General features: G+C 36.5%; 1 protein-coding gene and 1 long non-coding RNA gene across 3 annotated transcripts in view; one reads left to right on the forward strand and one right to left on the reverse strand.

The window, feature by feature from the left end:
• Positions 1 to 236: 236 nt before the first annotated feature.
• Positions 237 to 12,481, reverse strand: part of SPIC (Spi-C transcription factor) — a 51,235-nt gene continuing 38,990 nt past the window's right edge. For both annotated transcript variants that reach the window (XM_060164549.1, XM_060164548.1), the window contains 5 exons: positions 10,885 to 10,910; positions 10,215 to 10,308; positions 8,425 to 8,537; positions 6,826 to 6,934; positions 237 to 1,901 (listed from right to left, as the gene is read on the reverse strand). In XM_060164549.1, the coding sequence (XP_060020532.1) occupies positions 1,474 to 1,901; positions 6,826 to 6,934; positions 8,425 to 8,537; positions 10,215 to 10,308; positions 10,885 to 10,887 (747 nt within the window). In that variant the 5' untranslated portion in view covers positions 10,888 to 10,910 and the 3' untranslated portion in view covers positions 237 to 1,473. The remainder of the gene's footprint in view (positions 1,902 to 6,825; positions 6,935 to 8,424; positions 8,538 to 10,214; positions 10,309 to 10,884; positions 10,911 to 12,481) is intronic.
• On the forward strand, positions 3,708 to 11,794 carry LOC132528620 (uncharacterized). The gene is made up of 3 exons (XR_009543250.1): positions 3,708 to 3,821; positions 8,447 to 8,523; positions 11,730 to 11,794. It is a non-coding gene; the product is annotated as an uncharacterized LOC132528620 (long non-coding RNA).

Here is a 12,481-nt window from a genome sequence, read left to right on the forward strand (position 1 = left end):
TGCAGGAGCACCTCCCTGTGGCTGAGTGGCAGGAGAGCAAGAAACTTTAGCTCCTGGATCTACCCAAAGCAAGAGAGAAATGCAAGCAAATGATTTGTGGGAAGTGTAACTTTGGAGTTTATAAGTGGCATTTTCCCTAGACCATCGTGTCTTTAGCACCGCAGGGTTACAGACCATGAGGTCTGAAGTGCAGAAAAAAGATAGGTTCAGAATAGCCACTAAAGTATTTACTTTTTGATTTTTATGTATTTATTTTATAGAAATACAGTTGATTTACAATATCAGTTTCAGATGTACAATATTATATTAGTTTTAGGTGTACTACATAGTGATTCAGTATTTTTCTAGATTATGCTCTATTCAAAGCTATTATAAAATATTGGCTATATTCCCTGTGCTGTATATTACATCCTTGTTATCTTATTTATTTTATACATAGTAGTCTGTACCTTTTAAAACTCCACCCCTATCTTGCCCCCTCCCTCCTTCCTTCCCACCACTGATAACTAATTTGTTCTCTATATCTTTAAGTCTGTTTCTATTTTGTTATATTCGTTTCAATTTTTAGATTCCACATATAAATGATAACATACAGTATTTGTCTTTCTCTCCCTGACTTATTTCACTAAGCATAATACCCTCCAGGTCCATCCATGTTGTTGCAAATGACAAAATTTCACTCTTTTTTATGGCTGCGTAGTACTCAATTGTGTATATATATACCAGGTCTTCTTTATCCATTCATCTGTTGGTGGACACTTAGGTTGCCTTCCATATCTTGGCTATTATAAATAATGCTGCTATGGGAGTTCCCTGGTAGTCTAGTGGTTAGGGTTCTGCGCTTTCACTGCAGAGGCCTGGGTTCAATCCCTGGTCGGGGAACTGAGATCCCACAAGCTGTGCAGTGTGGCCAAAAAAAATGCAGCTGTGAACACTGGGATGCATATATCTTTTCAAATTATTGTTTTCATTTTCTTTGGATGTATACCCAGGAGTGGAATTGCTGGATCATATGGTAGTTCGAGTTTTAGTCACTGAAATTTTTAAAGCCATGAATGTAATTTAGCAGGAACACTATCACAGGCAATCATTTTTTGTTTTGTTGCTAAACCTGTTGGATACAAGTTAGAATGATTTTTTTTTGTCTGAGTGTATGACAGGAAAATAATGTTTAAATCAATATGTAAGTCAAAGCATCTCCACTAGCATTATCCATCTAGAAGGAAGTATTACATAGACAATAGTAAAAGGAAGGACATTTAGTCTATATTTTCAAATGGGACTTGATCATTTAAAGTTGTTCACTGGCAAAATTTTTCACCAAGTTAGTATAGATTATATGCTACTTCATAAAAGATAGCAATAATGAAGTTTGGGTTTTTTGTTTTGATTTTCAGTATCTGTCTTCAGAGAAAAATCCTAAAACTTGTAGGGATTTCTGATGCTAGAAAATTTTGATATATAAGAGTATATTTAGCAATCAGGGTGACTTAGATCATGGTAAGTGGCATATGTATAATTATAATTTGCATTCCAGTTATTTAAACTGAGATATCCTTGATCAGGTTGAACACACTGTGAGTAGAAGATCTCTTCTTCCAAGAAATAAGATGGAGACAGTCTTTGGAGAATGGCCTCACTGAATTGGTAAGTTAACTTTCTCCGGATTTTGATGACTTCCCCAGTCCTTCCATAATTCCTCAGTGCTCTGGCCATTTTCTGGTAAGTCATGGTCTTCCGATTGCCTTTTCTTTTCCCCCAAAGTTGGGCAAGTTTTTCTTTGTTTTTTGATACAAACTGAAAGATGCCTTTGGTTTGATCTATCCATTGAATACAAGATGCCATCTCGGGATTACACAGGGATTCATGAAGGTATTCAAACAGTCGGAGCTTCTTCCTGCCTAAAATAGAGGAAAACAATGTCATACCTCACCATGGCTCTACACAAGGAACATCTTCGGGAAGGGTTTGTTGAGTGACTACAAAATTCAAAGTTGCGTTGGGACTGGTTTTCTTCCTACTCACCCCTTAGAATGCATTTATGGTATCATTTTATGGGACTTGAAAATCAAGGGTCTATTTGGCCTACTGCAGTTTCAACTGAACCTTTCTTTGTTAGGGAAGTTGTCCAAAATTTTATACCGTCCTTCACTGGAGAAGGGAAGCATGGCATCTCTCTACTCGAGTCTCCCATTTGTCACGTGGTCTTTTGTCACAGCTACATCTTGACTTCTAATTTTATGTTGTATGTTAAACCGTCTACAGAACAACAAGACTGAGCAAAATGGACTGCAAAGTTTAGTGGTTTTAAAGAGAAGTCTCAAAAGCCATTTGCAAAAGACAACTCATTTGAAGGGGCTTTATTCAAATAAGTTAAGTCAAATGAGGTAAGGAAGGTGAATGTATTTTGCAAAATGTAAAACAGTGTGCAAATACAAATGAAATCAGTAACAGACATGTAAAAATGCTAACTCCGGTTCTGCATAACTACTTGAAAAAATAAAGAAGAGAAAAAAACCAGAGTCGAAATGCCAAAATATCTTCATGACATTTTGACATTATTAGTGAGCAATGACAGTGAGCATTGTGGTATTTTTTCATTGCAGTGAAATAAGATGGTACTGCCAGAGTTTTTAATCTCTTTTAGGAGCACAGCCCTTTATATTTCAGAATAACTAGAAAGGAAACTTTGGGAAGATTTGTTGCTATGGTTTTTGCTTGTTTGGTGGATTGGAGAACAAAGGTGACAACCGGTTTTGTGACTTCTGAATTGGCCTGTAAACACCATGTCCCACCAGATCTGTCAGTAGCTAACAGCTCCACAGCCAAATTCCATTTTCCCCTTGAGAAAGTAGAATAGTGGATTCTCAAACTGCTTTAAACAGTCTCTGGGGTATAATACTCATCCATCTGTCATCATTCATCCAAAAACCTCAAAGGTTTTTACAAAGATTATCTTTTGCGTTATATTATCTTGAGTTTATGAATTGGGAAATGAAAGGGACTTACCAAAAAATACATCATGAATTAAAGTCACAGCCTTAAAGAAGTTCTCTGGCTCTCACCCAGTGGTCAAATCAATTATAATGGATTCTCATCTTTAAAAGTTTGTTTTTCAATTTTGAAAAAAATGTTTAAGTTTTTACTTTTTGAAACTAAAAGTATTATATGATAAAAAATTCAAACAGAAGCACAAACGGAAAGTAAAAACTCCAATCTATCCTACATATTTCTAGAAAATAATTTGTTTTGCCTATATAAACATATGCGTATCCTTTAAAAATTAAAAATGGTATCACAGTATTTTGTACTTTTTCCAGTGAATAATATATCTTAAATAAAATCATAGAACAATATAGAGATTAGCTATAGATAGAGGAAATACTAAACTGTTGACAAAGGTTACTTGTGGGGCATAGCATGGGAAGGAAGAACATTTTTTCACTTGTTCTTTACATACTTCTGAATCAGTTGAATTCTTAATAATGAGCATTATTACTTTTGAATTATGGGATTAAAAAGGATTAAAACAAAAACCAAAATGTATTTAGAGCTGTTTCAATACTTAAAGTATGCCTTTTTCTCTTTAATAACTATATATGTTCTATTTTTATGCATATATTCTATTTTTATGCATTTCTCTCAATAATGAATTCCCGAATTATTTTGAAATTTCATTGTTTTAAATGTATCACTATTTCAGGTGGAAGACTAAGCTCTAAAAACAGAAAATGGTAAATGATACATTCCCTAATGGCGAGATCCACAGCCGAAAACATCAGTGAAAAGATACAGGCGCCACACCCTGGATTTAGTAACTAGTTGGTTTGTTTGTTTGAAAAAAAAATAGGTGACAGAGGTAGAAGTGTTATTGGCCTCATATTAAATTACTACCATTATTTAATATTCAATAGTAATATTCAGTAGATTTACTTTACTTACGTGATTTTATACATTATTCCTTGCTGGATTAGAATATTACTGCATAGTTAGACTTTTACAATTCTAGGATACAGTATACTGTTTTATAAGAACAAAACTAGTTATCTCAAAAAATATTCATTTAAAATAATTTTAAGTATGGACAGCTACATGTAAAAGAATGAAATTAGAAGATTTTCCCACACATTTACAAAAATAAACTCAAAATGGACTAAAGACCTAAATGTAAGACCAGAAACCATAAAACTCCTAGAAGGAAACAAAGCACTAGGCAGAACCTCTTTGACAAAAATTGTAGCAATATTCTTTTTGATCTGTCTCCTAAGGCAAAGGAAACAAGAGCAAAAATAAACAAATGGGACCTAATTAAACTTAAAAGCTTTTGCACAGCAAAGGAAACCATCAACAAGACAAAAGGGCAACCTACTGAATGGGAGAAAATATTTGCAAATGATATGACCAAAAAATGGTTAATATCAAAAATATGTAAATAGCTCGTGCAACTCAATATCAAAAAACAAACAACCCAATTAAAAAATTGGCAGAAGACCTGAATAGACATTTTCCCAAAGACGTACAGATGACCAACAGGCACGTGCAAATCTGTGCGATGTTTATGCTCAACATCGCTGAAGATTCAGAAATGCAAATCAAAACCACAATGAGATATCACCTCACACCTGTCGGAATGGTTATAATTTTTAAAAAAAATCACAAATAACAAATGTTGGCAAGGATGTGGAGAAAAAGGAGCCCTTGTACACTGTTGATAGGAATATAAATTGATAGAGCCACTGTGGAAAACAGTGGGGAGATTCCTCAAAAAACTAAAAATAGAGCTATCAGGGACCTCCCTGGCGGTCCAGTCGTTAAGACTCTGCATTTCCAATGCAGGGGGCTTGGGTTCAATCCCTTGTTGGGGAGCTAAGATCCCACGTGCCGCATTGCACGGCCAAAAAAAACAAAAAAGAACTACCATATGACCCAGCAATTCCACTCTTGGGTATATAGCCAAAGAAAATGAAAACACTAATTTGAAAAGTTACATGCTTTCCAATATTCATAGCAGCATTATTTATAATAGCCAAGATATGGATGCAACCTAAGTGTCCATAAACAGATGAATGGATAAAAAAGATGTATATATACATACAATGGAATATTATCCATTAAAAAAAGAATAAAATCTTGCCACTTACAACGAAGTGGATGGGCCTAGAAGGTTATTATGCTAAGTGAAATAAGTCAGACAGAGAAAGACAAATACTGTATGTTATCTCTTATATATGGAATCTAAAAAATAAACAAAAAAAATTTAAAAATTAACAAATGAATGTAACAGAATAGAAACAGACTCACAGATATAGGGAACAAACTAGTGGTTACCAGTGGGGAGAGGGAAGGAGGGAGGAGCAAGATAGATTGGGGTACAAACTACTGTGTATAAAAGAAATAAGTTACAAGGATATACTATGCAGCACAGGAAATATAGCCAATATTTTATAATAAAAATGCAGTACAAGCTATAAAAATTTTGAATCACTATGTTGTAAACCTGGAACTAATAATATAAATCAACTATACCTCAATTAAAAAATAAAAAATAAAATAAATTTTTTAAAAAATAATAATTTTAAGTAGCTATGATAAGGTATCATTTTTTAAATTACACTATAAAATTGGGATGCATCTTATATGTCTTTGTATATCGGAGGTAATTTACTATCACAAACAACATTGCAAGGAACATCCTAATACATATATATGCACACACATGCATCTAAGGTATTTGGGGAAATATCCATAGTGCCAGACTATGAGCCTAATGCTCATAGTGGATCTTCTCACTTAATTTTTATAGCAACCTTACAATGTCTGTACAATTATTATTATTTGTTTGCTTTTTTTTGAATAAGGAGACTGTGGTACAGAAGGTTAAGTAAGTGATTTGGCCAGGGTCACATAATCAACCCAGAGTTCACACTCAACCACTAAGTGAGTTATATAGTCACTAAGAGTCAAAAGATATGAACATTTAAAATTTTGGTAGGTATTGCTAAATTGCCTTACAAAACTTGGTAAAAATTTATACTCTCTTTAATAATGCATGTGAATGTGTGTGGCCCACATCTTAGCCAACAGAGGCTATTATCCTACTTTAACACTTTGCCTACCTGTTAGATGAGATCATCTTCATTTATGAAATCAGGATTTCAAATTTATGAAATAAAGTTATGATGGAACTTGGAAAGCTTAATAGAGATGATTAAGTTTGTGGAGAACTTAATAGAGATGATTTCTATCCTGAGGGCTTCACAGTTGAAATAAGATTGCTAAAATAATTTACGGAAAAGTTCCCCCTTCTATACCTAAAATGTATATACCTTATTCCTTTTTTATTGAAGTATAGTTGATGTACAATATTATATAAGTTACAGGTTTACAAGAGAATGCTTCACAATTTTTAAAGGTTATATGCCATTTAAAGCTATTCTAAAATAATGGCTATATTCTCTGTGTTGTAGAATATAGCCTTGTAGCTTATTTTATACATAATACCTCTTAATCCCCTACTGCTATACTGCCCCTCCCTGCAATGGTAATCACTCGTTTGTTCTCCATATCTTACACCTTATTCTTGAATACAGATTGATTTGACTGAAGTGACACTTCGCACATTTACACCATCTCTATGAAGCTATAGGAAAGCTCACCCAAGATAAACAGCTTGGAGTAGTTTGTCTGTCAGAGTTAAATTACTCTCAACTGTGAGAAGAGAATATTTTGCAAATCACTTCCAAACTCAGATATGAAATTCCCTTAAAGCTGCTTTGATGAAGATTTGACTCTTTTACCTATGCGAGGAGTAATGGATCCACATACCTTTTCCTCCCTTTTGCTGGAGAAGAGTAGGTTGCACCAGCTGGTTTTCAGGGATGTTCTGCAGAGACTGATGAATATTTCCTTCAAAATAGAGGTCCGCAGCACTGTTCTATATAAATAATGTATCAGGATGTTAAGTGGGACTTCCCGTGTGGCCCCCAATTGGTGGCCAAAGTCAGAAGCTGAGGGCAAAAAGAGTGTTCAGCATCTCTCGAATTCTGAAAATCCCTACCTTCAACTGCTGTCTCCCAGGGCAGAGCTAGCATCAAACACATATATGGAGAGGGCCAAGGGACAGAGGGTAATCTGAGGCTTTGTGAGGAGTTCTGTATCTTCCCCTCCCTATGAGAAAGGAGAGTGGGTTGCCTCCCTCCTTTCCCCTAAAAATGCCCAGCAAGAAAGATCCAAAAGAATCATTAGTAGAAACTGAGGCGCCAGCAAAAAGGGAAGATGGGCTTCCATTCCTGAGCTGGATGCCCATCTGGCAAGAGAAGGTAAGAGGAGAAAGATGGCAGCTGAGGGAGGACAGAGGCAAGAGAGGCAGGAAGAAGCAGCCAGAGTTCCTACCATTACATATGGCAAGGAAATGTGGGCCTCCATGGGTTAACTAGACATGGTGGTGGAAGGGGGTGGACTTGAGCCCTCCTTATACAGGAGGGCTGCCCAGCAGGTAAGGAGTCCCCACCACAAGAGGCTGTGCAGTGTATGCTGGGGATGGAAGCTGAAGTGGAAATAGGGTAGCCAGATCTAGCAACTAAAAATATTAGGCATCCTATATTTTACCTGGCAACCCTAAGGGGAGGTGAGAGAGGTTAAAGTAAAACCAAAACTCCCTCTTTAAAGAAATGTCTTGTTGGAGAGGCCCGGACAGTATAATTTACAGGGACAGAAAAAGGACATTTGACATACTATGGTTGAAGGTAATAACTGAAAAAAAACCTTTTTTTAATATTTATACTCTACCACATTAAGACTGCTTGATAAAAGGGACACATCAAGGAAACAATGCAGGTAATTCCCTGGCAGTCAAGTGGTTAGAACTCGGCGCGTCCACTGCAGGGGGCATGGGTTCCATCCCTGGTCAGGGAACTAAGATCCCACATGCCGCAACATGGCCAAAATAAATAAATAGATAAATAAGAAGAAGAAGGAAGAAAGAAAGTAAACAATGTAAAAGAACACATGGAAGGAGAGGTAGATGGTGGGGACACTCCCGTTTGCAGAAGGCTACTAAAATAGAAATGAATTGGTCCAATACACATAGCTAGCTCTGAGCTTGGGAGGGGAAATAGAGCAGGTTAATACAAGATTGTGGGTAAAGCCAGTGCAGGGAACGTTTTAGGGGATCCATAACTTTCCTGCAGCTTTTCGGATGGACTGAGGAGAAGCATTGATGTGAGAACCCTAAAATACCTCCTCTATAGAAATCATTCAAACCCATCTGAAGTCAGATGAAGGACAATGATAAAGCGCAGTTTCCTTCTTGACAGCATTGATGGTCCCCCACACTGACCATCAAATTCACCAAGGGGAAGGCTGGGACAAATAGGAAATTTGCCTGTTACTGAGGGATGCGGGTCCCCTGGTAAAAGTACTCACTATTACTGTTCTCCAATTGTAGACCGGTTCCTCTGTGGGCAGCACACCATAGCTGTTGGAATTTCCTCTGACATGAGAACAGTGGTTGATGAAAGCCAGGTAATTTCTGTAATCTATTTAAAAACAGAGAAAGAAACTGACAAAGTAAAAGTTTATATTTGTGTGTGTGTGTGATGCTTATACATGTTTATATGCTTATATACGTGATTGCTCTTGGCAGTTTTATATTGAGATGTTAAATTTATTTAGGATAAAGAACATAGGCAGATCTGTCTCCTAATGCAAAAGAAATAAAAGCAAAAATAAACAAATGGGACCTAATTAAACTTAAAAGCTTTTGCACAGCAAAGGAAACCATTGACAAAACAAAGACAACCTACACAATGGGAGAAAATATTTGCACATGATGTGACTCACAAGGGGGTTAATATCCAAAATATATAAAGAGCTCATATAACTCAATATCAAAAAAATAAAGAACCCAATCAAAAAATGGGCAGAAGACCTGAATAGACATTTCTCCAAAGAAGACATACAGATGGCTAATAAGCACATGAAAAGATTCTCAACATTACTAATTATTAGAGAAATGCAAATCAAAACAACAATGAGAAATATCCTCACACAAGTCAAAATGGCTATCATCAAAAAGTCTACAAATAATAAATTCTGGAGAGGATGTGGAGAAAAGGAAACCCTTGTATGCTATTAGTGGGAATGTAAAGCGGTGCAGCCACTATGGAAAACAGTATGAAGGGTCCTCAAAAACACAACTACCATATGATTCAGCAATTCCACTCCTGGATATATTCAATATACCTGAAGAAAATGAAAACTAATTCAAAAAGATACATGCATCCCAATGTTCATAGTAGCACTATTTATAGTAGCCAAGACATGGAAGCAACCCAAGTGCCCAATCAACAGACAAATGGATAAAGAGGATGTGGTATATATATACACAATGGAATATTACTCAGCTATATAAAAAAATGAAATTCTGCAATTTGTGGCAACATGGATGTACTGAGAGAATGTTATGCTTAGCGAAATAAGTCAGACAAAGACAAGTGCTGTATGATATCACTTATATGTGGAATCTAAAAAATAATACAAACAGAAACAGACTCTCAGATATAGATAACAAACTTGGGGGCGCTTCCCTGGTGGTGCAGTGGTTGAGAGTCTGCCTGCTGATGCAGGGGACATGGGTTCATGCCCCAGTCCGGGAAGATCCCACATGCCGCGGAGCGGCTGGGCCCATGAGCTATGGTCGCTGAGCCTGCGCGTCCAGAGCCTGTGCTCCGCAATGGGAGAGGCCATAGCGGTGAGAGGCCCGCGTACCGCAAAAAAACAAACAAAAGAAGAGTCTGCCTGCCAACGGGTTCGAGCCCTGGTCTGGGAAGATCCCACATGCCGCAGAGCAACTAAGCCTGTGTGCCACAATTACTGAGCCTGTGCTCTAGAGCCCGCGAGCCACAACTAATGAGCCTGTGTGCCGCAACTACTGAAGCCAGCGTGCCTAGAGCCCGTGCTCCACAAGAAGAGAAGCCACCGCAATGAGAAGCCTGTGCACCACAACCAAGAGTAGCCCCTGCTCGACGCAATTAGAGAAAGCCCATGTGCAGCAACAAAGACCCAAGGCAGCCAAAAAATATAAATAAATAAATTTAAACAAAACAAAAACAAACTTGGGGCTACAAAAGGGGAGAGGAAAGCAGAGAGGGACAATTTAGCAGTGTGGGATAAACGAATACAAACTACCAGCAGAAGGGGACTGACATCTTTACCTGAGGAGTACTGAAGATCACCAGTTGAATGTTGCCTCAGTACTTCAAAAGCATCTTCAAATGCTTGACCCAGCTTGTCTTGTTCAACACAAGCCTGTTAGAACAATTGCAGAACTCTGGAGTTAGGAAATTACCAGTAGAACTTAATTTTCCTGATATAAAGGAGGGTTTCTCAACCACAGCACTATTGACATTTTAGATTGACGAAGACTCTGTTGCAGAGGGGTTGCCCTGTGCATTGCAGGGTGCTAAACGGCATCCCTGGTCTCTACCCACTAGATGCCAGTAGCACTCCCACAGTTGTGACAAACAAAAAATGTCTCAGACATGGCCAAATATACCCTGGGGAACAACATCAACCCTGGCTGAGATCCATTGCTCTGTTTTAGAGAGCAACCTCATTCTATAGTATAGTATTCAACATTTTATAAATTTTTAGCAAGGAGTTATATAGCAGGAGACTGATTTGGAAAAAGGGATCAGGGAAATATCTTTAATCAAACAGAATCTGAATCATTATTTAAAAATGAAATGCTCTTAATTTCAAAAGCATGCCTCCAAGACCTAAAATTGAACTGTTTTGCAAACCATTTCATACCCTTATTAATCTAGCCCATATATTTTATTTTCAAAATGGAGGAAGAGTAAAGATTTTTAAATGCCAACTTACCATGCTTCATTAATAAATTGACAATTCTGAAAAACATTAATATTTAAAAAACAAAATTAAATAGTGTTTCTATTTAATTTGCCTCTGAATTTAAAGACTTTACTTAAAATATTTTCTGAATATACCTTATATAAACCAAAAGTACTGTCTGAATTCTCTTTGATGAGTACAAATTTTCTTTCTACAGAAATTTCCTACAAAACTTTTTTATTTATTTATTTATTAATTAATTTATTTTGGCTGCATTGGGTCTTCGCTGCTGTGCGTGGGCTTTCTCTAGTTGCAGAGAACGGGGGCTACTCTTCGTCGTGGTGCACGGGCTTCTCATTGCGATGGCTTCTCTTGTTGCAGAGCACCGGCTCTAGGAGCACAGGCTTCGGTAGTTGTGGCTCACGGGCTCTAGAGCGCAGGCTCAGTAGTTGTGGCGCCATGTGCTTAGTTGCTCTGCGGCATGTGGGATCTTCCTGGACCAGGGCTTGGACCCATGTCCCCTGCATTGGCAGGAGGATTCTTAACTACTGTGCCACCAGGGATGTCCTACAAAACTTCTTAAATGTTAAATAGCTACATATGTATAACTGAATCACTTTGCTATACATTTGAAACTAACACAACATTGTAAATTAACTATACTTCAATAAAAAGAGATTAAAAAATAAATAAAATAGCTAGAGATAATTACACAAACTATTTATATTGATATGAAAATATAGAAATAATTCGAGTATGTTTAAGTATTTTTAAATTCTTTTAAATATTAAAGTATTAAAAAGTTCTGGAAATCAAAATCTTTTTTACCTTAGCATGGCTCTCCATTTATAACAGTGATTTTTTTTTTTTTTAAGTTTCTGGTGTCATATGGACTTCTGAGAATCTGGTGAGAGACATGCTTTTCCTCTCATGAATGTGAATTTACATTACAAATAAAACGTACTCTATGAAAACTGTCCGTGGACTTTCTAAAATCCTAGGTTAAGAACTCTGGTCTATAATTTTACATTATTTACATTCTTATCTCTGTAAGTAATGTAGATTTTGTTTTAAATAAACAATTGTCATACTGACCCACATTAAATGTTTTCAAACTTTATGTTCTATAGAACTACACAAAACAAACAAATCCACGTAACAAGAAAGAGCGGGTGGTGGGTCCACATTGCTTACCATTTCATTTAGCACATGAAGCAACTCTGTTTATACAAGTTTTTAGCATTTATCCTGCAAACACAATGAGCTTACTCTTTAATATTTAACACTGCATAATATGATTAGATGATATAATCTAATGCTATTATTATACATATCCATAATGTAGCAATACAATATGTCAAACATCGAAATTCTATTCTGCTCTTTGAAATCACTATGTCATTTAAAAGAGAATATGAGAAGAAAAACCATAAAAAAAGGTAACTATGGGAGGTGATGAATGTGTTAACTAATTTTACTGTGGTAATCCTTTCTCAGTGTATATATATGTCAAATCATCATGTTGTACACCTTAAACTTACACAATGTTATATGTCAATTATATCTCAAGAAAGCGGAAAAAAAATACAGCTTCTCAATGTGGGAGATGTTGAAGAATTTAGCAAAA

Source organism: Lagenorhynchus albirostris, chromosome 11 (assembly GCF_949774975.1).
Source record: "Lagenorhynchus albirostris chromosome 11, mLagAlb1.1, whole genome shotgun sequence".
Taxonomy (NCBI): Eukaryota; Metazoa; Chordata; class Mammalia; order Artiodactyla; family Delphinidae; genus Lagenorhynchus; species Lagenorhynchus albirostris.